General features: G+C 35.6%; 2 protein-coding genes across 2 annotated transcripts; both read left to right on the top strand.

Annotated features, from left to right (window-relative positions):
• Positions 1–14,096: 14,096 nt before the first annotated feature.
• On the top strand, positions 14,097–14,989 carry LOC145816467 (26S proteasome non-ATPase regulatory subunit 2 homolog A-like). Its single transcript, XM_082912554.1, has 4 exons — positions 14,097–14,102; positions 14,191–14,295; positions 14,674–14,895; positions 14,960–14,989. The coding sequence occupies exons 1-4, from the start codon at positions 14,097–14,099 to the stop codon at positions 14,987–14,989; spliced, it is 363 nt and encodes a 120-aa protein (XP_082768680.1).
• On the top strand, positions 14,191–16,146 carry LOC114266179 (26S proteasome non-ATPase regulatory subunit 2 homolog A). Its single transcript, XM_082912555.1, has 7 exons — positions 14,191–14,295; positions 14,674–14,895; positions 15,135–15,248; positions 15,334–15,549; positions 15,645–15,704; positions 15,805–15,918; positions 16,057–16,146. Exons 3-7 carry the CDS (start codon positions 15,201–15,203, stop codon positions 16,144–16,146), a joined length of 528 nt encoding a protein of 175 aa, XP_082768681.1. The 5' UTR covers positions 14,191–14,295; positions 14,674–14,895; positions 15,135–15,200.
• The last annotated feature ends 10,078 nt before the right edge of the window (positions 16,147–26,224 follow it).

Below are 26,224 nucleotides of genomic sequence, written 5' to 3' on the forward strand. Positions count from 1 at the left end.
TTCCAGGAGAAGTTCTTATCTCCAGCAGTTAGGGAGAAGCTGAGAGACCAGTTCTGCCAGCTTAAGCAGTCGAGTTCTTCAGTGGCCGAGTTTGAGGCTGCATTTACTAGTTTGTCCAGGTTTGCACCCGAATTGGTGGCGTCTGAGGAACGCCGTTGTATTGAGTTTGAGAGGAAGTTGAGGCGTGGCCTCAAGCTGAGAGTTGGGGGAACTATGATTCGGGATTATGGTCGTATGGTTGATGCTGCAGCCCACATGGAAATCATGATGTAGGAGGAGGAAGGACAGAAGGGCTCCAAGAGGAGTCAGGATGGTCAGAGTGATGGTAGGAGACAGAAGGGTTTTAATCCTCAGCAGTCTCAGGGTAGCTTTTCTAGATCGACTTTTCCTGTGCCGAGTGCTAGTTCGGGGAAAGGCAGTCAGGGAGACATTACCTGTTTCAAGTGTGGCCAGCTGGGCCACAAGTCTCCAGTTTGTCCTCAGAGGGGAGGAGTGCAGAGAGCAGCATCATCTTCGGCTCGATCTCAGAGCCAGAGCCAGGGTAGAGGCCAGCCACTCTCGTGTTATCAGTGTGGTCAGCCAGGGCATATGAAGAGGTATTGCCCGCAGTTGGGTGGCACACCTGGTGCATCTGGTTTGAGGCAGATTCAGGGTCAGCAACCAGCTCAGTCAGTTCAGGCCTCAAGGGCCAATCAGGGGGCTTCATCGTCCCAGTCGGTGCAGCAGTCTTTTGCTCCTAGGGGTGAGCAGGTTGATCAGATGTCGTCTGGGCGTGTGTATGCTGTTACCGCGCAGGATCTTGTACCGGCTCCATCAGTTGTGAGAGGTACTTTCTTGTTTTGCAACTCGGTTGCTAATGTTTTGATTGATACGGGTGCATCTCATTCCTTTGTGTCTGCTGCATTTGCATCTGTTTTGGAGTTGGAGTTAGCGCAGTTAGCATCTCCTATTTGTGTAGTGTCACCTCTTGGGGGTGAATTCATTTTGAAACAAGGTGTTAGGGGTTGTGATATAGAGGTTGATTATCATAGAATCCCATTTTCCTTTGTAGTTATGCCTATGAGAGGTTTCGATGTTATTTTGGGTATGGACTGGTTATCGTCATACCGGGCAGTTATTGATTGCTACCGCCAGAGGGTCACTTGTTGTACCGTGAACGGAGAATATTTTCATTTTCTGGGGGACCGGGTTGGTAATGTGTTGCCACTGGGGTTTGATCTGCGAGGGCGGAGCGAGCTTAGTGGTCTACTTGCTAGCTTTGAGAGTGGTGAGTGTAGTGAGACTCAAACTGTGTTGCCAAGAGTGGTTTGTGAGTACTCGGATGTCTTTCCCGAGGACCTTGTTGGTTTGCCACCTCACAGAGAGATTGAGTTCTCTATTGACTTAGTGCCCGGCACGGCGCCGATTTCTATGGCACCTTATCGTTTTGCCCCAGCCGAGTTAGTTGAGTTGAAGACTCAGCTCCAGGAGTTGCTAGATAAGGGCTATATCCATCCTAGTGTTTCGCCGTGGGGAGCACCAGCCCTCTTTGTTAAAAAGAAAGGTGGTGCTTTGAGACTTTGTATCGATTACCGGAAATTGAATCGGGCTACGGTTAAGAATAAGTACCCTATGCCTCGTATAGATGATCTGTTCGATCAGTTGAAGGGTTCCCGTTGTTTCTCGAAGATAGACTTGAGATCGGGTTATCATCAGTTGAGAGTCAGGGAGGAGGACATTCCGAAGACGGCATTCCGTACACGGTATGGCCACTATGAGTTTCTAGTGATGCCATTTGGGCTCACCAATGCACCGGCAGTTTTTATGGATTTGATGAACCGAATATTCCGGGAATTTTTCCATCGTTTTGTAGTCGTCTTCATGGACGACATCCTTATCTATTCACCTTCTGAGGAGAAGCACAAGGAACACTTGAGAGTGGTGCTTGAGTTACTTAGAGCCCATAGGCTGTATGCCAAGTTTGGGAAGTGTGAGTTCTGGCTGAGAGAAGTCAAATTCTTAGGCCATGTGGTATCCGGTGAAGGAGTGTCTATTGATACATCCAAGGTAGAGGCAGTGCAGGATTGGGCACAGCCTAAGAGTGTATTTGAGATCCGCAGTTTTCTGGGATTAGCTGGGTATTACCGTCGGTTTGTGAAAGATTTCTCCAGGTTAGCATCACCGTTGACTAGACTGACTCGGAAGGGAGTCAAATTTGTATGGAGTGAGACTTGTGAAAAGTCGTTTCAGGAGTTGAAAGTCAGACTGACTACCGCTCCAATATTGATTATTCCAGAGAGAGGGTTGGGTTATACAGTCTATTGTGACGCCTCACGAGAGGGTCTGGGTTGTGTGTGAATGCAAGAGGGGAAAGTAGTTGCCCATGGCTCACGTCAGTTGAAAATTCACGAGCAGAATTACCCTACACATGATCTAGAGTTAGCAGCTGTGATATTTGCCTTGAAGATTTGAAGGCATTATCTTTATGGTGAGAGGTTCGAGGTGTTCTCGGATCATAAGAGTTTGAAGTATTTGTTTACACAGAAAGACTTGAACTTGAGGCAGAGGAGGTGGATGGAATTTATAGAGGATTATGACTTTGAGTTGCATTATCATCCGGGAAAGGCCAATGTGGTGGCCGATGCCCTTAGCAGGAAACCTGTTGGTGACATAGCTAGTGTAGCCATCCGAGAATGGGAGATGTTGGGTGCACTTGGGGAGTTTGATTTACTTCTGGGCGAATCCGTTGAGGCTGCGGCCTTGTTTTCTGTTATTGCACAGCCTTCACTTATGACTCGAGTGTTAGAGGCTCAGAGAGGTGACTTTGAGGTAGAATCTCTCCGTGAGAAGATTTCCGGTGGGAAGGTTGAGAAGGGTGTGACGGTGTATTCCGACTTGAGTGTGAGATACCGAGACCGTCTGTTTGTGCCGGAGTCTTGCCGAGAGGAGGTACTCCGAGAGTTTCATCATTCACGCCTTGCGGTGCATCCGGGAGGCACTAAGATGTATCGGGATTTGGGTCGCCAGTTTTGGTGGCAGGGTATGAAGAGAGATGTGGCAGCTTTCGTATCTAAGTGCCTTACTTGCCAGCAAGTGAAGGCCGAACATCAGAGGCCAGCAGGTTTGTTGCAACCTTTGCCTATTGCCGAGTGGAAGTGGGAACATGTCACTATGGACTTCGTTGTGGGTCTTCCGAGGACTCAGCGGGGTAGTGATGCTATTTGGGTAGTTGTGGATCGGTTGACTAAGTCGGCGCACTTTATTCCTATGCGTGTTAGAGATTCAGTCGATCATCTGGCCGATTTATATATTCGGGACATAGTGAGGTTACACGGGGTCCCAGTGACAATCGTCTCAGATAGAGATCCTCGTTTTACTGCCAGGTTGTGGCAGAGTTTGCAGAGTGCCTTAGGCACTAAGTTGACCTTTAGTACGGCTTATCATCCTCAGACTGACGGACAGTCCGAGTGTACTATTCAGATACTTGAGAATATGCTTCGGGGTTGTGTTCTAGACTTTAGTGGGTCGTGGGAGAGGCACTTGCCGTTGGTGGAGTTTGCCTACAACAACAGTTTCCAGTCTAGTATCGGTATGGCACCTTTTGAGGCCTTGTATGGCCGACCGTGTAGATCTCCTGTTTGTTGGGCCGAGGTGGGTGATGCACCTCTGTTGGGTCCGGAGTTGGTGAGGGAAACGACGGAGAAAGTCGAGCTTATCCGTAAGAGGCTTGTTACAGCACAGTGTCGTCAGAAATCTTATGCCGACCGTAGGAGGAGACCTTTGGTGTTTGAGGTGGGTGATCATGTCTTTCTGAAGATATCACCTAGACGGGGTTTGATGAGGTTTGGGAAGAGTGGGAAGTTGTCCCCTCGGTTCATTGGTCCGTTTGAGATCCTTGAGAGGATTGGCGAGGCTGCTTATCGTTTAGCTTTGCCGCCGCAGTTGTCCGGAGTACATGACGTGTTTCATGTGAGTATGCTTCGGAAGTATAAGCCGGATCCATCACATGTGTTGGATTGGACCGATTTAGTGGTTGATGAGGATGTTTCGTATGAGGAGAGACCGGTTCGGGTCTTGGATAGGCGGGATCAAGTTTTGCGAGGCAAGACCATCCCTTTGGTAAAAGTTTTGTGGAAACATCATGGAGTGGAGGAAGCCACTTGGGAGCGTGAATTGGAAGTCCGCGAAAAATACCCGGACATGTTTATTGATTTGTAATCTTGTATTTAGATTTTGTAATATTGTTGAACTTAAGAGCTTTATAAATGTCTTAAGTTGTAAAACACTGGGTATGTTCTGGTCAATGGTTATATTTTGGAATTGAATTCGATATGGGAATTGCTAACATTGGAAGGAATAATGCACAATAGTAATGCAGGTTGAGATAAATGTTGTTTTTATATATATATTGTGAGATACCCCTTGATAAAGAGATGAAGTGACCAGTATTGGGTCAAGATGTTTATTGTTGTTATACAATATCTTTGAGAATTGAGAAAAACTTGTTTTTATTTACAAATTTATGCTTAATTTCGGGGACGAAATTCTTTTAAGGGGGGGAGGTTATAGCGACCCCGGTCTTTTCCCATTTGATTATTGTATCCGGACTTACGTTCCGTACATTCCGTCATTGTATAATTGTTGTTGTCATTCATTATTTTTCTTATTTTGAGTCTTGGGTTGTGTTGGGAAGATTTGGAGCAGGTTGGTTGAGCTTAGGAACCAAGTCTAGTTGCCCAGATTTTGGCTTGTCCGCTCGAGCGGGGGTTTGGACGCTCGAGCGGGGAATACACCCATCCAGTATGTCCTGTGTAGTGTTGGCCGCTCGAGCGGGAGATTGGACGCTCGAGCGGGAAGTCGTGAGTGACGCTCGAGCGGGAATTTAGGAGCTCGAGCGGGGACCTGTCTGCAAAAACTTCTGGGAGAGTGCATTCGCCGCTCGAGCGGGAGTCTGTGAGTGGCGCTCGAGCGGGAGTTTCCACGCTCGAGCGGGGCGACTGGTATAAAAATCCGAGATCCGACTTTCAGGATCATTTTTCATCTCCTTTTTGATTTCAAAACCCTAGAACCGTCTTCTCCCTCTCCCTACACACCTTCTCTCTTAGGTTTGATCTACTTAGAGTGTATTTCTACCCTAAGCCCTTTGTTAAAAAGATAGAGTGGGTCGAGGGCTTCCGTTTAATCTGAACAATCTTGGGTTTGGAGCACTTTGGTTTTCGTCATCTTCTCCATTTGAGTTCTTCGCTTCAAGGTAGGGATTTCCTACTCCATCCTATAAGTTTTGTCCTGAGTTTTGGTATTTTGATATGTTGGGAGTACTTTGGTAATTTTGGGAAAAACCCTAGTTGTATTAATAGATTAATTTGTATAATTAATTTAAAGAAATTGGGGAAATTGGTTAAATGCATGAAATTGAGGAATTCATTGATTAAATGGTGTAGTTGGATAATTAAAATCACTCGCCTATTGAATTGTTGATATATTTATTTCCAGTCTAGAAATAACTGTTTTGGGCTATCGGTGGAGGATAGTCGTGTTTGTTGTAGACATTGCATGTGGATTAGGAATAACTGAAACTAATCACATTGGTTAAGTCATTAATTTCGACTATTGCATTAATACAGAAAATACGTGTATTGATTGAGCATTGCATTTGCATATATATTGTTTTGTGTGGGAGGAGATAGGGGATGTACTCCACGGTTTAGGGGAAGATAGGGGATGGACCTCTAAACCGGATTTTGTTTGGGAGGAGATAGGGGATGGACTCCATTAGCATCACTTTTATGTGTGCTTATTTATATTGAAGTGTTTTATTTGATACAGCACTAAAATGTGTATCAAACTGGAAGTATGAAGTGTTTGATTTGAGCCTGAGTCTCATCTGTTTGTTGACATTGGAAGAATGTGAATATAATATATATAGTTCACTGTTGTAAGTTTGGCCAGGTTCTGAGCCATATTGATAAAGTTGGAAAGTAAAACGTGTCTTAGACAATATTGTCATGAGACTGTAAAATGATGTAATTGATTATCTTGGTTAACCATCTATTGAATGCTAATGCTTTATTCAATGCTTATATTTGGTTTAGTATTTTTCTACTGGGCTGTGGCTCACCCTTTATGGGAACATCATTTTCAGGTTCAGGTGATAAGCTACCTCCAAGGACTTAGCTTGGAAGGATTTAGCTTTTGGATTCTGAAGACCATCTTTAGTTATTTGTTTATATTTGATATATAATCAAGCCTAGGGCTTTATTTGTATTTGAGTTAGAACTCTTATTTTGTGTCCAAGTGTTGGCTTGGAAAAAAATGTAAGCCCGTAGGGCATTTAATTTGGTATTACATGTAATGTTTTTATTTAATAATACTCTGATGAATGGGATAATGAATTGTTTTCTTTTAATATTGCATGTCAATAATGTATATATAATGGGTTTATTTTGAGGGCGTTACATCAGGTTTCCGCCGTTTGCTGCTGATGTGCGAGACCAGGTGAAGATTCGACTAAAAAAACTTATAGTTCTCTATTTGTCTCTTGCTCAAATCGATTCTCTCGTATGTTGTGGATCTATGTTTTTTATTATTAATCTGGTTTTCTTCGATCTGTCTTTGATGTCCATGTGATTTTGCTGATCGAAATGCCACTGTCGGTAAGCTATATGTAGTGATTAACCTACTGATATGAAATCAAAGTAACTTTTATAGGTATTTGATTGAATTAGGTTTAGAATAAAATCTGTATATCAATGCCCTCATTTTGTATTTTGATCTGTTGTACTCTGTAAGAGAACATTTCCTGAAATGTCTGTCCCTTGCTTTGTGATCATTTTTAAAGCATTTATAAATATATTATTTAGTACCCCTTATTTTGAAAATCCATGATTTTTGAAAATCATGAAATATTTCGGTTTCCCCCTAAAATATATATGTATATATACATGTAGCGGCTTTAGATGATTTACTAACCCATCTATTACAGCTTTAATTGTTTCATTAAAATTTGTATTAAACTTGTCTAATAATGTTCATGTTTTGGTGAATGTGCAAAGCTATTATATGTACCACCATTTTGATCTTTGGAGGAAAATTAAAAGAATTATAGGGGTTGAAGGATGGTTGGGGAAGTAATGGAGGGTTGTGGACAGTTCCAGAATATAGCATTAGCAATGGCTGTGGTGATGGTGGCAATAATATCAAAGTAAAAGAGGAAGTAGTATTTCAAGGTGGAGGAGGAGAGGAGTGGAAGTTAGGGAAAAGAGAAGCTAGTGTGTTGAGGTACAAGCAGAAGAGGCAGAACAGGCTTTTCTTCAAAGGTATCCGTTATGAAGTTCGAAAGATCAACGCAGAGAAGCGTCCTCGTATGAAGGTAAATAAACATTATATATATATGTAATCAATCTATCATGTTTAAATGTTTTAGCTATTGCAAATGATTTTGATAGTGTTTTTCTTTTCAATATCATTTCTTCACTTTTTTGCAGGGGCAATTTGTGAAGAGAAGTTGAAAAATTATAAAATGTGACATGTTAAATTGTAGTCATCATAAAGATTAAAGAGCATGTTCTTTTGTATGCATCTTTTTCTTCTTTTTTTTTTTGGTGGTTTTTTTCAGGTTGCTTGTTACATTGTAAAGGAAGTGATAAATAGCATGGCAAGCCCAAAAAAAAACATTGCCCCCAAGAAAAAAATTAAAATTGTAGAGGTATTGTAAAATTCTGCAGAATAAACCAAAAGAATAATACATGCATTAGATCAGACAGTTTGAGTTAATATTACCTATCGATGCATTTTTAGTCTGCATTGGTTTGTAGGTAGAAAATGAGTAGAAAAAGGGTGGTTGAGCTGTATAACATTTTTCTGTTACTGTATAAAGGTCTAATGTGCTTTTAAAAAAAGGTTGTACTTTTTTATAACATTATGTCAATATAAAACAAATGTTTTATACTAGCCACTTAAATGATGTCTCAATGTTCTTAATTGATTTACAAAGTGCACACATTATAAGAAAAAGTTACTATTTTTTTGTGGCATGTTATGCAATTTCCCGTCACTGCCAAACCTCCAACCACCTCCCTAAAATTGTTCACTTTGATAAAATCAAATGTTGCTTTTATGGAAATTCATGGTGAACCTGTGATAGGGCTGTGATCAATGAATTCAAAAAAATTAAAATGTGAACACGACAATAGACCTTTTCATTAACAGTCATTACCGTGTTGTAATGCGGGTTGAAGTAGTAGTCAAGTGTATTTTAGATATAAACGGATCATAGACTTTCAATGTGATCATGGGGCCTTCCACCTCCTCTAAGAAATTTTTTTCGTAATTCGTTGAAATTTCTCATTTAGACCAACCATATATTAGGCATTTTTGTCATTTGTGTTTTGGTAAAGATAAAGATGGTGCAAAACTTTCACAATAGGACCAGCAGGAATTGTTATTCTCTGAGTTGATATATATCATGTTTGTCTCTGCAAAAGGCTTTTTAGTGTTTGTCTCTGTCATTTCCTTTCTTTACAATTGCCTTTCATGTCTTTTAGATCTATTTTTAGTGAGTAATATGCTTTAGCCTGTAGGAATATACTTGTTCTCCTCAAAGATGATGTTATATCAGACTGTACATCTTAGAACCATAAACATGAAGAATCACAAGGCCCGTTTGACAAAGCCTGTTTGTTTGGCTAGTTGGAAATTGACATCACTGAGAGAAAATCAGGTAAGGTAATACTATAATGTACCAATAGAATTTATATACAAGTATTTAATACAGAATAATATATTTTATTTATATCTATTCATTCGAAGTCAAAAAGCTGGTTGGTGTTAACAGAAAATTATAGGAAAATTAAAAACAAATAAATAAAGTGAAGAGACAAGAGATTATTGCTAGAACAAATATTCAGTCATAACCGATTAACATATTGATGGTGAAGTTGAAAGTCACCATCCCAAAAGAAGAAATATGGAAGGGGGTTTTGTTACAAGCCATCCATTTCGTCTTTGAAATTGAGAAGGCAAAGAAGATGCTAAAGGTAAAAAACTGAGATGTATCCTACAAAAAAAAAATAATAATAAAATAAAATAAAATCACTTTGTTAACCTGATTGTTTGGCACTAAGTGCTTGAATGAACAAGCACTTATTAATGAAATTGAAAAGCTAGTAGATGCAATTATTGAACAATGAACAAGCACTGATTAGCAATACAAATGGTAAATTATTGTTTATAATAGACTTTGAAAGATTTGATTATGATAAATTAAAATCTTACAAATTATTCATGAAGATGTGTCATGAATTTCCCAGCCAAATTCATGGAATTTAGACCTATTTAAGGCCATTGCATATTTTGCAGTTGCTCTATGACCATTACCTAAACTAAAATTATTTTTCGTGGATTGCAATTCTATTTGATAACAGACGTGTTCTCACACAGCTTGGCCCCTCAAAGATTTGTAATGAAAGTAAATAAACTTGTAAATGGGCAATTTGGTTGGGCAAGATAACTATTTGAATATGCTGGCTCTATTTTGGTTCGTCACTTCTCTGATGATCATTCATATCAAAATGAGTTTTTTTTTTTTTTTTTTTTTGGGTTCATTTGCCTCGAACTTCTTTGAGATAATGAGAATTAAGTTATAGCCCCATTTCATACAAAGAAAGATTTTGTGGCAATGTTTAAATAAATAATTTGATTATTGTTATGTGACTATAAATAACCAGATGTGCTTCTAATTTTCTAATATTTATTTTGGTTGTCATGATTACTCCTTACAATTCACATTGTGAAATTTTTGCAAACATGGGTGCAATTGCTGACAATAGAGTGTGAGCCCTGTGAAGCATCTTGAATCATCCCGTTTCATTACCATCACAAAATAACAGGAAGATATAATCAATTGGAGTGAGCCCTCCACACCGCACACATCTCTTTTATTGTCTCGGCAATTATTTTTGGTAGTTACTGTCATTTTCCTCACTGTAAGATTAGATTAGATTATAGGTAGAGAGGTGTCTTTGTTCACTTTTTGATTCTGTGCTTATTCTCTGTCCCTACCATTAGCAATTTGGGCCCGCACTTAGACATAAATGGCTGGCAGTATGCGGTGGTTGTGAGGTAGGGGCCTGGTTTACCGCTAGCCTATGTCGCCCCCACTTGTAATACTTGTTTTTTATGCAAACAAAATACTATCATTGGTTGAATTGTAGAAGATAAATTGATCATTGGTTGTGTATGAAATTTCATTAGATTTTGATGTTTGATTCACTCCATGGAAAAACCTGTTTGCATTATGCTGCTTTCTATGGCCATCTAGATTGCCTACAAGCTATTCTTTCTGCTGCCCTTTCCACCTCTGTTGCACATTCCTGGTGACCCTCTCTCTCTCTCTCTCTGCACACACACACTCATATATGCTTGTGTGTAGAGAATATCCATGAAGTTGCTAAAGCTGTGGTTGTTTTGTTTGGTTTGATTTGGAGTTGATGGCAGGGAATTTGCAAGGTTTGTGAATATAAGAGATAAAAATGGAGCAACCCAATTGCACTTGGCAGCCCGACAAGGATGGCCGGGGTGCATTCATATGTTGTTAGACAGTGGGGCTCTTGTTTGTGCATCTTCTAGAGGATATGGGTAAAACTCTCTTATTGAAGGTTTTCTAGTGTAATGTCATAGCACTCTTAATTTGTCATTAATATTTATAAGAGTCCTGTTTGCAGTTTCCCTGGGATTATATCACTTCATTTTGCAGTTCGTGGGGGTTCATTGGATTGTGTTCGGGAATTACTTGCTTGGGGGGCTGATAGACTTCATAGAGATTCATCTAGGTAAACTTTTTATTTTTAATTTTTAATTTTTTTAGTTTTTCTTTCTTTCCTGACTTTAGAAAGAACTATATGATAATTGATGCAGACCAGATCCACTGACATACGGAGTAGGTGATTTCAAGGTCTTTGATGCTGAAATTAGTTTTGAGTACTCAATATGGAATAAATGTTATAGCAGTGTTTGAACCCCCTTGTTATTCCCTTTCTATGGAGTTGAATGTGCTACAATCTACGTATTTCTAGTGTGGTTAAACAATATTAGCCTTCATGCTCAATCATAACGAAAATTGAGAGTAATTGGTTCCTATTGAGATTGCTGACGATGACATGATGGCATTAAAGAATTTGGATTGAGGCTTTGACAAGTATGGTTTAACAAAAGATATGGTTGACACCTAAGAAGGAGCAACTTCAGTGGGCTTGTATAATGGTTGCTATTGCCAAATTATATGGTGGCTGCACCTAAGAAATCCTCTCTAGTGGCCTGCCAAAAGGTCTGTTAAAAACTTATATTGCCAAATCTTGTGCATCATTTGTGCCAACTCAACTTACCCAAGAGAGGGTTTTGATCCAATGGTCTGGATGTGAGACATCCATCGGACAGAATTAAGCAATGATCTAGATGTGCCAAAATGGCATTTGCACCATTGGAACAACATTGCTAAAAAAATGACATTTTGACATTTTCCTTTTGGCAATCACCACTGGAGTTCCACTGAACTTTTGACATAGTTGCACTTGAATTTTTTTTTTTTTGCTATTTTTCTGTTTTTAATACTTCCAATATTGTGGGAAGTTTGCTCTATTTGTATTTTAAATGAGTGGAGACATTAGCTTCGAATGTTTTGTGAATGAAACGATTGTTACCAGCTGATATCTTGGCAGGAGGATACCTTACATGGTTGCTTTGAGGCACAAGCATGCAGCATGTGCAGCATTATTGAACCCGTCAGCTCCAGATCCTCTCATATGGCCATCACCATTGAAGTTCATTATCGAGCTTAATCCAGAGGCAAAAGCATTGTTAGAGAGGGCACTAATGGAGACAAACAAGGAAAGGGAAAAAACCATCTTGAAGGCGACAATCTACTCACTTCCATCGCCTTTGCATTCTGAAGCTGCGGCTAGTGACATTATGTATGAGGTAAATTGTTTTCCACTAAACCTGTAGTTTCTAGTTGACACACTGCATGACTGATCACTGATTCAGATGTAATCATCCTTTATCCAGGTTTTTTTTCTTTTAATTTCTGATTTGAATGTTGGATTTTAATGACTCCTCTTTACCAAAGCTTTCTATGCAAACAAGTACAACTACCTACAACTGCAATTGACAGTATTTTCTAACAAACTGATGATGAAGTTTTCTTTCCTTGTAAATTTTCTTTGCAGGCAACAAATAGTGGACCTGGTTTTCTTTACCAAAGCTTACTCTTAATGGTATTGGGAAAGAGCCAGTCGCTAAGTGGTGGTGGTCCTGGGTGGAATAGATAGGAGCTAAAAAGGCGAGGTTTGAACATCCAAACTAAAATAAGAGTGCTGGGGTAAATACCATTGGGTTAAAAAGCCCTTGGCTAGGAGTAAACAATTGAGTAGTAAGGTTCCATGGTTAACAAGAAATAGCTTTAAGTGACACTAGAATATTGTAACATTGTTTTGTTGCTTTGGAGATCACAAGGTCATGACATCGATGAACAAACACCCTATCCTAGGATGTTCTAATCAAATTACATAGTTCAATTTCTAGCATAACTACTAAGCACAAATTTTTCGAACTTGTATGTCCTTACATGCGTTAATGTGCTTCTTTCTTGTGCTTTAGCTGCATTGCTTTCAGGCACTCACTAAAATTAAAAGTTATACAGATCAGAAAAATATATTAGAAGTAGAAAACCAAGGGCTGCTTCTGAATTTTGGTTCACAGCTTGATCAGAGCTTAAACGGCTGCACAAGACCATCTTGGGGTCAGTTTCTCAACAACAGCAGCAATTGGGATGCATGGAGGAACATGTCTCTTCATTTGTTGCTAGTAAATATGACGTATGAACTGAAAGCTGTTTTCTCTTTCATATGTTAAACTTGTTAGTTAATTTTGTTAATCTTACATCGTTTTCTCTTAGGCCACTCGGATACTAGAATCTAGGAGTAATAAATTGACAGATATAAATACTTCGGGAGTGACAACCTTGAAGGATCTGTCTGATTCATTACAAATCTTTAAATGCAGGTTTTGGAGTTGGGGATGAATTTTTGTACTGCAGATGATATGAGTGCAATACTTGCTGGAAGAGAATGGGTTGCTGAATGTGGGTGAAGTTGCACCTGTCAGGCTTGCATCTTGAAGGGAAGGTAACAACTAGTATATTCTTATTTTTAGACTAGACTATGTATGCATGCTATATTTTGTCATTTGTATTATATGTTCGTAGCCTATAATGAATTTGAATATTATATGAACATTGAAAACTGTATTAAGATATCTGTTAGACTTGTGGTTAACAAATTAGAATAATATAGTAGTCTTTATGCATAATGGAACTCCTTATCTTCCACGAGCAAACTAATGCCACAGTGCACTCATCCTTGTAATCTATACCTCTAATTAAGAGAATTCTTAAATCGGGCCGCTGGTTGGTATTTGGTCACCATTGGGTAGGATGAAGAATATGGGTCTGCACCAACCCACAGATTGTGGCCTATAGACCTACCACCACTGCATCCTGCTGATATGGAGCAGTCCTGGTTGGAAGAAACGAGTAAAATGAGAGAGAGACTCTTACCCTCTAGTGTAAAATGGAGCAGTCCTGCTGATATGAAGTTTATTAAACCTTACCCTCTAGTGTTACTGCAACAACAAACAACAAAACTAAAAGGCTTCTTTTAATAGCAGTTTTGAAGGATTCAAGTGAAGAAAATGTTTAGGTTGTCTCTCCTTTTATAATTGTTTGGAGGGTAAGTTTTATTTTAACGATGCATATAAACTACGCTAGATGTACAAATTTCATTTTGGCTTTTTGCCAAAGAAGGAAATTGTAAAGGTTGAGAATAAAGAACACGGAAAAGCCAGTGCTGCAGCAAGTCTGGTATGTTCCCCTCCCCTTTCAGTCTATTTGCTGGTCCAAGTTTCTTTATTGCTGGATTATCATCATTTTTCCTTGTAGGGTATGATTCTGCTTTGGGATGTTGATTCTGGACTTGCCCAACTTGACTAGTATTTCCACAGTAATGACAACCATGTCATAGCCGGTGCATTGTTGGGAGTTAGTATTGTGAACTGCGGTATCAAGAATGACTGTGATCTTGTGAGTTATACTTTGGCATTTTTCTGTACACAAGTCTATGACTGTTATGTATTTGGAAATCCTAAATTTTCTTTTTTCAGGCATTGGCACTTCTTGCTGATTATATAGATACAGAGGATTCTTCTGTCAGAATCGGTGCAATAATGGGTCTGGGCCTTGCTTATGCTGGTGCCCAAAATGAGCAGGTGAGGTTCCTTGCATTTTTAACTGGTGGTTTCTTGGTAGGCCATGAAAACAATACTATGTCTGATTCAAGAGGCACATCAGTGGAATCATTCTGTCTATTCTACCATAGATTGTTAATTTCATCACAGAAGTTACAGAATTCACACAAATAGAGAGGGAGAGATAAAATTTGATGAGTACTGGAAGATACCTTCCCTTCTCTTTGTACAACATGTTTAATTAAAGTTGATGTTGATTAATTTATAATTTTTCTCAGTTCCATAGTTAATTGTCTTGTATCTGTGGAATGCAAAAACATCATTTGACTTGTTCCTCTACTTTCTTTGTTTGATATGCTTATTTCTCGTTGAAGCGGACTAATCTAAATCATTTGTCAGATCCGTAGTAAATTGACTCCTATCCTTGGAGATAACAAAGTGCCTCTTGATGTGATTGCGTTCACTGCTATTTCATTGGCCTTGGTATATGTTGGTTCCTGTAATGAAGAGGTTGCTCTGGCAATTATATTTGCATTAATGGACCGAAGTGAATCAGAATTGGGGGAGCCCCTCACTCGACTTTTGCCTCTTGGCCTTGGCCTTCTATACCTTGGGAAGCAGGTAACTAAAAAATGCAAGCTGTGGGGCTTTTTTTAATTTTTTTTTTTTTTCTATTTTATCACAGATTATTCTTTTTCAAATTGTGATAATTTAAAAAAAAATATTTTTGGTGGTGCATCTGAAAATTATTATTTATTTATTGTTGATAACACCTTGTAGACTCTGGACTTGATTCTTGTTTACATCATTCGTTTTTGTTGTGTTTTTTTTCTTTGGAATCCCATTGTGTCGTTTAACAGTAAAGTGTGGAGGCAACAGCAGAGGTTTCTAAGACATTTAATGAGAAAATTAGGAAATATTGTGACATGACCCTACTTTCCTGTGCTTATGCTGGAACTGGGAATGTGCTCAAGGTGTTTACTCCAACCCCTTTAATTTAAATTGGAGTCGACTGTTAAGTAGATGAAATAACTCACTCTACTGTTTATTTTCACATAGGTCCAACACCTTCTTGGTCAATGTGCCCAACATCTTGAGAAGGGAGAAACCCATCAGGGACCAGCTATACTTGGAATTGCTATGGTAGCAATGGCTGAAGAATTGGGACTTGAAATGGCTATTCGCTCATTAGAGCATCTATTACAGTATGGAGAGCAGAATATCCGAAGGGCAGTTCCTTTGGCTCTTGGTCTTCTTTGTATATCAAACCCTAAGGTAAATTATCCTGTGATATTTTCCAAGCTGAGCAACCTTGGAACTGGTGTTTGAATTGCAGTTGAGCTAATTTATGAATTGGATGTTCTGACCAGGTCAATGTTATGGATACATTAAACAGACTTAGTCACGATACAGATACAAAAGTAGCAATGGTATTCTCTCTTTCATATAATATATTAGGACTATAGTTAGTATTATCGATTCCTTGTTAGTTACAGCCTAAATCTTGACATATTTATCTGGATTCTACAGGCTGGCGTCATCTCCTTAGGGTTGATTGGTGCTGGAACCAACAACGCTAGAATAGCTGGCATGCTTTGCAATCTTTCGAGTTACTACTACAAAGAAGCTAGCCTCCTTTTTTGTGTAAGTTTCTCTTGGAATTTGTTCCACAGTGCATCTCAGATTTTCTTTCTTTCTTTCTTTCTTTCTTTTATTTTTATTTTTATTTTTTATTTTTTTAAGGGGTTCTGTTTTAATGATTTGTGTTGGCCACTTGTGCAGGTACGAATTGCCCAAGGTCTTGTACATTTGGGAAAAGGCTTGTTGACTCTTGCTCCATATCATTCTGAGCGCTTTTTGCTATCCCCATAAGTGTTTCTTCTCCCCCATATTAACTTTTCAATTTTAGGGTGTGGGTTAGAACTGATTCACATACATACATATCCAGCGGGAGATGAGCAAGTTTCAACAATGGGAGACTTCTTCCAAAGTGGTAGTTTTCACATCAGGACTGACCCGTTAATTGGGATGTTTCTGTTGAATCTAAAGGTTTTTTGTTAGAATTTTGATGGCACCTAAGCTAGTCCATGTAGTTTAAACCTACCATTTCAAGTGGTTCATTCCGCTTTTAGTTAATATCCCGTATACAGGGGAACAATGGTTTGTTTCCCATTTAAGAGATTTATTTTTGAAAGAAGAATTATTCCACATTATTTATGTGATGGAATTCTAGAAATGAATCAATAGCATTCATATGGAATTTCCAAACACACTAGAAACAAACAAAAAATTCGTCATCCTATGAGCATCTTTTGTATAAGAGAAGTTTTGGTCTTAGATACAGCCGAGTGTTGGAAGAGGATTCAATCAGATGATCCAAATAAGTTCAGCTTACAGCTCTGTTGGGTTAAGAATGGTGTCAAATGCTTCATGCATTCACTTCTTCGACAGGGTAAATCATTCAGTAGAGCTAAAGGAATATATGATCTGTATTGTCTGCAAAGTTTGTTTACTGTTGTAATCTGTAATGTGGCTATTTTGTCCAAAGCTGTTAAAAGGCTGTCATGTGGAGTAAAACATTTTTATTTATAAAAAAATAATAAATAAATAAATAAATAATTTGTGGGATAAAGCATATTGGGAGACAGGGTTACAAATATGAAGTTTTTAGATTATGATCTAGCCTTCTTTTCTGCAATTAAATGAATAAATAAATTTTAGTATATGTGAGGAGAAGTATTTTTAAGTCATACCTCTGGCTTTTCTGTCGGCTCACTTTCTGTATGTATTTCATCTTTTTCTTCCAGAACAGCACTGGCTGGAATAGTAACCTTACTGCATGCATGTCTTGATATGAAAGCGATCATATTGGGGAAATATCATTATGTTCTTTACTTCCTCGTTTTGGCAATGCAGGTTTCGTCTCAGTTTATAACAGTTTGTCTACTTCTATCTCACTCTCTATTGCTTTTAATGATTGGGCTGTTAACACACTACTACTAATGGTTGATTATGTTATATATTTCCTTCAATACTACAGCCAAGAATGCTACTGACAGTAGATGAGAACTTGAAACCTCTGTTAGTACCTGTGCGGGTGGGCCAAGCTGTCGATGTTGTTGGCCAGGCAGGTCGACCCAAGACCATTACTGGTTTCCAGACCCACTCAACACCAGTTCTTCTGGCTGCTGGTGATAGAGCGGAGCTTGCTACTGAGAAGTACTACATTCTATCCCTTGCTAGTGTAGAATTTATTCAAGACTGAAGCCTAGAGAAACAACCAAATCTCATGAGAACGTGGACATAACAAATCACATATTGCAACATAATGCACGTACCGTATTGTTCTATGTGTGAGATACTAAGCATATATTATGACCTGAATGCATTTATTAGAATTTGTTGTAATACTAATGCCATCAAACTTGCTAGCTGGTTTATTGTCTATTTGGTTTTATAGATCAGTCTGTTGGGTGCATAAATTTCCTCTTATCTTCCTCACCCTCGTGTGACCATCTTCCGATTGATTGCAGACTCCATTGAAGCTAGACCTGCTTCCTACAGAAGCTAGAATAAGCGGCAAGGAATACAAGGAGAGAGTTGTTAACAATCTCAAGATTTTAATTGTGCATTACTCAGGTATTTTATTGTAGGGATGGATATATATATATTTTTCTTTTATTTCTCCACTAGCAGATGGTGGGGGAAGGAGGTCAATGTTTCTGATCTTGTTTACTGGTACCTTCATTATAGAAGCATTTTGTTGACTTTCTCATGACTAATTTAATGATTTGAGTGTAATAAATTTGCCACTAATGGTTCTGAGTGAAATGATTCGACTTTGTTTCATATTTCAGTGCACCAGTCACATTCTAAAGCAGTGAAGAGAGCCATCAGTGAACATTGTGGTGTATGGACAATCTCAATGCTTAGTTACTTTTACTGTTTCCAGTGCATTGGTATAAGGTTAGCTTGGTAAACATTGTGGTGTACTTGAATTGAGTGTTTTTATATGACTCACTCTCCTAGTGTAAACATGACAGCCAGTGAATTAGTTTGAATTTTTACTTAACTTCTGTTAACCTGATGGCTTAAAAGTTACTAATAATTGTATCGTTTTGAGGGCTGTTTGAACAATTGATGGATGAAAAACATGGTAAACTGATTTCTGAGCATTTTGTATAGTTTTGTTACTGGTTTTGTTTGATTTGTTTTCTGACTGTTCTGGTAAATGAGGTAAACTGCTGCGTCAATTCTGATTTGGTTATATGATTTTGTTTGGGTTGCTAAGTTGAAATGGTTTTCTGAACTGGTGATGATCTGTGTTGAATCAGTTTGTTGATCTGCTATACTAATCTGCTATTCTTCTGGTGCTGCTGTGATGTTGCTGTTGTTGCTGAGATGCTGTGGTGATGCTGCTGTGATGGTGATTGTTACGATGAGGTGCTGCGGTGTTGTTGTCGTTAAAAAGTAAAGCTTTCTTGACAAATAACTTGTCGGTAAACGTGTAGCCAAAAGTTTATTTTTGCCCACTCATATTGTGTTGCTAAAAGTGTATTTTTTGCCAATGTCAATTTGTCGTTGCCAAAACTAAAGCTTTATCGACAATCAAATCGTTGGCAAATGGCAACATTTACCGACGTAAATGTGTCGCTAAAAGTTACTTTTTCCCACTCATATTGTGTTGGTAGAAGTGTATTTTTTGCCAATGCCAATTTGTCGTTGCCAAAAGTAAAGCTTTAGCGACAAACAAATCGTCGGCAAATGGCAACATTTACCGACTTAAATGTGTCGCCAAAAGTTTACTTTTGCCGACGCATATGTTGTTGCTAAAAGTATATTTTTTGTCCATGCAAATTTGTGTCGCGAAAAGTGCCACACAATTATCATATTTGAATGACTTTTACCAACGCAAGGTAAATTGCCGACGATGGATGGAGGTTTTTAGTGACGACTATGTTCGTCGCTAAAGGTATTACTTTTACCAACGCAATGATAATTTCGTCGGCAAAAACTTTTGCCAACTCACTTTTGCCTACGAGTTGCCAACGTAGCTTTGTGTGTCGGCAAAACTCTTTGCCAACGAATTTTCCCTTTTAGCAACATATTTTGTTGCGTTGCAAAAAATGCAATTTCTTGTAGTGTATGATAGCCTTGACAGGGCCAACTCTGAGGTAAGACAAGTAAGGCCGTCGCCTCAGGCCCCCAAATTCTATCTAAAAATAAGGCTCCGAAATAATTTCGATCTTAAGTTATGTTTGGTTAATTATTTCGGTCTTAAGTTATGTTTGGTTTATTAAAATAAAGTTGAATAGAGTAATCGTTTCATCATGATGTCCATTTTCACGTTTGATTTACTAAAAAATATTACAAATGAAATCATCATTCACCATTTTTAGGAAAAAGTAATTTTATGATTAAGGAATGACTGATACATTCAATTCAATTTGATTTTAGTGAACCAAAAACTACATTATAGTATTAGTAGTTTAAAGGGCAAATTGAACCTATATTTTACCCTTTGCGTTATTTTGGTCCCTACACTTTCAATTGATATAATTTTGACCATTAGTTTTAAATTTTGTGTCAATTTGGTCTAATTGATAATATCGTTAGTGTTTTGACTGAAAATAATTACTGAATCAGTTAAGGTTAAATCACTGAGGTTAGTAAATTTATAATTTTACTCTAAAAAATATGACACATGTCACTTATATGCATATTTTTTATAAAAAAAATGTTAAGAGCAAATCATAAATTCAATATTAAAATCAAGTCAATTGAAATTACAGAGACCAAAATGACGTAAGGACCAAAATACAGGGACTATTGTCACAATTTGCTCTAGTTTAAAAATGAAATTTTAAACAAACAATTGAATAGGTGAATTGTTTGAAAATAATGGATGGTTATTAGCCAAATGTATGAATTATTTATAGAATATTGTTTGACTATACAAATTACGATTGTTTCTGGAGAAATAAATTTTTTTTTTTTAAAGTTGAAGTTAATCAAATTTTACAATTTAATTTACTACGTTAGGAAAAAGTGTGAATAAATTAATAGTGTTAACAATAAAAAATATTCAAAATTTATCTCAATAATTATGATTTACGTCAATAATTATGTGTACTATATGCAACAAATTTATAAAAGGTACAAGTAAAAAATAAAAATAAATTTAAGATTGTAACTATTTTACCAATGTATATATATTTTAAAAATTGCATGAGAATCGAGACCCCATTTTCTAAGTTCGTCTTACACCCCTAAAAAGTCAGAGCCGACCCTGAGCCTTAATAGCATTTGCAAGATTCAATCCATTCATTTGGATTCCTTCTTTGCCTCTTCTTTGCGTGAGTGCCTATTGATGATAAATCTCATTTGATCACTGATTTCTCCTTTGGTGTGTGAAATGAGTAAAACAAAAAATAAATAAATGATATGTACTAAGAGCAAATGATGTGGCAAAAGAATTACCCATGACAACACAATGTGACAACAAACTGCATAATATTCATTGCAATCGTATGACATGATTAACCTAACCAAAATTAAAAATAAAAACATTTTTTTTTGTCAAACAAAATTAAATCAAAAGCATATTACCACCAATACTTTAAAAATCCTACCACAAATAAAACTTTAGTTACTAAAACACATAATTGCTTAGTGGGATTGAAACCCACTATTGAAAGCATTCTTAACAGTTACCACTTATTATTGTTCAAATTGTGAAATTAAATAATAAATTCACGACTATTGAAAGCATTCTTAACAATTATCACTTATTATTGTTCAAATTGTGAAATTAAATAATAGATTCACGAATAAATTAAAAGAAAAAAAATATATCAAGAACACATGTTGATAATTACAACTAAATTTCAACCGAAATACACAATACAATAAAATGATAAAGAAACCAAACCGAAGCCTGCACGGTAGCAGTTTCCTTAAAACAGATTGCGCCGCCTCAAGAATCGAGTGCTTGAGGAATTCCGGCGTTTGTCTCCCAGGATACAACAGTCAAAAACCAACTACGGCAGAAGCACTTTCTGTCTAACTTAGCGAACAAAACCATGGTAGCACTCTCTCACTATAGGAATTTTCTAACAAACTGACTTGTAAAAAGGAAGCAAAAAATTTCTATTTTGAGACTTGACAGGAGTGTCTTAATTTATACATGTATAGGAGAGAGAGGAAGAGTCTCCCGCCTTTATGGCTGCTCATTAAAGCACCATTAACGAGCATCCATAGCCCCTTTTCAAAAAGATGAAAAGTTTGGATGCCCAAAAGATTCACACCCTTTAGCCAAGAAAAATGATTTAAATACCCTTTAAAATCCCTTTCATGAATCTAACATCATAAGGCGATTTCTTATTCAAATCTCAATGATTTTTGGCCCACTTGAACCCAACACAATAGATGGTTGAGACCCACTTTAATATTTAATTAAAGTCACCAAAACCCATTTTTTCCAACACTTATTTCCTTATCTTTTTTTCTTTTTTTTTTTCTTGTTTCTTTTTTCTTTTTCAGTGGGATTGAAACCCACTTTGTTTTTTTATACAAATTTTATAAAAAAAAACAATCTACTATCTACTACAACTATAAAGCCTTTTTATTTATTTTTTAAAGATAATTTATATGGCCTAAATTTCGGGTTTAGATGCTTGAACAACACATCTACAACTACAAGTTCCAAGGCTTGGGTAAAAAATTAAAAATTAAAAATTAAAAAAAGGAAAAAAAGCACAACTTGTAATGAGATGTTTATGTAAAGAAAACATGATGGAGATTGTGGCAACAATTGTGATTACAAAAATGCTAGGAACCATACTTAGAAACCATAATTTATCAAGAATGAGTTGGTGTGGTAGAAATTAAATTGATGAAATGTGCAATTCTTGAGTGAAATGAATTTGAATTATTGATTTCCATTTATGAAAAAATTATGGACAAAAAAATTTGAGTTTGTAATCTTGTTATTATGATTATGTCTACAACCACCTCGTTTATATTGCATGACAAAGTGAGAATCATATGCATTGAAATTTATTTATCTTTAACGAGAAATATAAAATAGGCAAATTACAGAAATGGTCCTTATAGTTTACCCGTATTTTCATTTTGGTCCATGTACTTCTAATTGCATCAATTTTGCCCGTGCAGTTTGGTTTTTGACTCAAAATGGTCCAATAGTTAACGATGGTTAGACATTTGAATGGAAAAGTTGGCCAATTTTGACTTTCTTGAGTATTTTTTGATCAATTCAATTTGTTCTCTGATATCATCACTCAAATTTAACTCATTTAATAGATGTTTTATTTAATTTCATTATTTAATTATTATTATTTTTTAAAATAAATTTATTTAAAATTTTAATTAAAAAATAAGATATATTTTTATTGATATTTTATTTATTTAATTTTTAAAAATAAATTTATTTAATTTTGTAAAAAGTAAAATAAAACAAATTTTTATTTAATCTAGCTAAAAATAATTAAAATATTAAAGATATGTTTAATATTACTATTACTTAGTAAATAATTGAAAAATGGTAAAATAGTCTTTTGTACATTTATCCTTATCCAGTTCGTCCAACCAAATATTAGATTCACTAAAAATAGACATTTCACACATTAATCCCATGATATATCAATCCCATGGAAATAATTCCACCCCTGTAGGATTGTTTAGTCTCTCGTGTGAGGGATATGGAGTCCCTCGTATAAATTATAAATTTTAAATTTTAATTTATAAGGTCATAATTTTTAATTAAATTAAATTTATAATTTCTGTTTTCTATTTTTATTTAATTTAATTTATATATTAATAAAAAATATATTTTTTTAAATTAAATTAAATTAAATTAGATCAAATTAAAAAAATATATATTATATTAAGGAAAATTTACCCATAAGTCCTAGTTTTTGAAACGTTGAACCATTTAGTCCTAAAAGTTTTTTTATGCTCCATTTAGTCCCATTTTTACATCAACATGATGTGAATGATGTAAATGATCTGATGTTTCATTCTATAATTTCAAAATTTATTGAAATCTGATGAACATTAGATGTTTTTCATCCTATATTTTCAAACATTATTGAAATTTGATGAACATTAGATGTTTGAAATCCAATGTTTGTAACATGACTCTGATGTTATTAACATTGTAATGGGACCTTTTAGTCTATAAGAAAACTTTTAGGACTAAACAGTGCATAAGTTAGTAATTTGGAATTTATTGGTGCATCCCCCTTATATTAAATTAAATTAACTTTAAATTAAAAATATAATTTCAATTAAATTAAATTAAAATTAATTTAAAAAATATATTATAATTTAATTATAATTAAATTAAATTAAATTAAATTAAAATTAAAATTAAAATTAAAATTTATAATTTATAATTTATATGAGGGACTCCATATCCCTCATATGAGGGACTAAACAATCCTAGAGGGGGATTATTTCCATGAGATTGGTATCCTATGAGATTAATGTGTGAAATGTCTATTTTGAGTGAATCTAATGTTTGGTTGGATGAACTGGATAAAGAAAAATGTGCAAAAAACTATTTTACCATTTTTCAATTGTTTACTAACTAATAGCAATATTAAACATATCTTTAATATTTTAATTATTTTTAGCTAGATTAAATAAAATTTTATTTTATTTTATTTTTACACAATTAAATAAATTTATTTTTTAAAATTAAATAAATAAAATATCAATAAAAATATATCTTATTTTTTTAATTAAAATTTTAAATAAATTTATTTTTAAAATAATAATAATTAAATAATGAAATTAAATAAAACATCTACTAAATGAGTTAAATTTGAGTGATGATATTAGAGAACAAATTGAATTGATCCAAAAACACTAAAAAAAGTCAAAATTGTTCAAGAAAGTCAAAATTGGCCCGTTTTTCCATCCAAATGTCTAACCACCGTTTTTCCATCCAAATGTCTAACCACCTTTAACTATTGGACCATTTCGAACCAAAAACCAAACTGCAAGGGCAAAATTGATACAATTAGAAAAACATGGACCAAAATGAAAATATGAGTAAACTATAAGAACCATTTCTATAATTTGCCCTATAAAATATATATACCAGATTAATATTAATGTGCACTGCATGTGACCTTTTATTAGTTAAAACAAAAAAAAAGTCGAACATTATCAAATGGGACTAATAATGACATTTAAAATGGTTGACAATAACGGCTAATAGTGCACTTCATTCTTTTTTTTTTTTTTTAATCCATATACTTCCGTTGAAATATTAGAAAATGACTAATGTTTTCAAGTTAGTTTTTTTATTAAATATATATATATATATATATTTAAATGTAAAAACATGTTTACAAAACCCGCTTATACATACAAATATTTTAGTTAGAAAATAAAAAATAAATACGTATTTTTAGTGTTATTTATAATTTTCGTAAAATCATGTTTACAAAATCCATTTTTGATTAATTAAAATTTTTAACATAGCTTAAGCTCCATATCAATTTGAAATATTTTACACAAAAAAAAATACTTTTGTTTTTGTTTTTGTTTTTGTTTTTGGTTTTCGACGTTTGGTTGACACTTGAAACAAAAATACTTTATTGTCGAAAAGATAAATTTTGATCAATAAAATGTCATTTATGACTTTTTAGTGAGCTAATATATTTATTTAAAAAGGCTAAGTGCATTGAAAACGTAGTGAGTGAGAGTCAACTTTGTAAAAATTATTTTACGAAATTTTTAATGGTAAGTCATTTTTGAGAAAATAATACAAAAATATTTTTCTTAAAAAATGTTTTACTTGTTTTTTGTTCAACCAAATTATAGAAAATGAGTAAAATAATTTTGACAAAAATATTTTACATCAAAATAAATAGAGTCTTAATCAAAAATATGTTTTGAAAACAAACTTTTTATGACATATTTTTAATACTATTCTAATCAATTTTAAAATTGAAAAAATGTGTTTTCAAAATGGGCGAAGCATCAATAAATCCCAAAATGTGATTTTGTGAACTGCTTAGTTCTTCATTTTTTCTTTTGAATCCAAAGGTCCCATTAAAATGGAAATTACACAAAATGATAGTCATTTACATGTTTGGATTTAATTTTTCAAGGATAAAAGTGGGTTTCTCTAAATATAAAATTACACATTTGGGTAATTCACAATATAGAAGTTTTGGATTTTCCTTCTTTCCAGAACAAATCCCACATCACGAACAAAAACGTAACACTCTAATATACATTAAAAAACTCTTTAATGTACTTTTTCTAAACGTAACAATGTAACACTAAAAAAAGAAATTATTTAGTGTATTTTTTCTAAACGTAACACTCTAACGTAAAAAAAAAAAAAAAAAAAAAAAAAAACTCCTTAGTGTACTTTTCCCAAACGTAACGCTCCAATCAATGTAATTCCAAACGTAACATTCCAATATAACATACTTCATGTATGTGTCAATTTTCGACCACACTGCCAACTCAGTATTCAACTGAAGAGCACTGACAGAATAGATGGCACCTGAGTGTCCTGCAACAAAAAGAAGAGATTCCGGTGGTGGTTCGTCCACCCGGGGGCACTCCGATGATCAAGTCAGTTATCTCCCAAAGATAGATAAAGTGCTTAACTCACTGTTCAAAATATAAATTGCGTACCTTAGACCCATTGGGAGTGCCTCTCCTTTATAGCCAACTCAATCCTAGTCCTAATAGAAGCCTAACTTCAATGGACTTCTGCTCAATGCTTATCTTGGACTCTCCAATAGATAAAGATAAACTCCCTAAGAGCTTTATCCTTATCCAACCTGAGGTCCTTCCTCATTCTAGTATTCTTGTCTCTTATCCGCTTATTCCGGACTCCGATATCTTCGGAGATAACCTCGGCCTAGCCGAGATCACCTCGGCGTCACGACCAGGACACGTA

Source organism: Camellia sinensis, chromosome 2 (assembly GCF_055761805.1).
Source record: "Camellia sinensis isolate YWXY chromosome 2, ASM5576180v1, whole genome shotgun sequence".
Taxonomy (NCBI): Eukaryota; Viridiplantae; Streptophyta; class Magnoliopsida; order Ericales; family Theaceae; genus Camellia; species Camellia sinensis.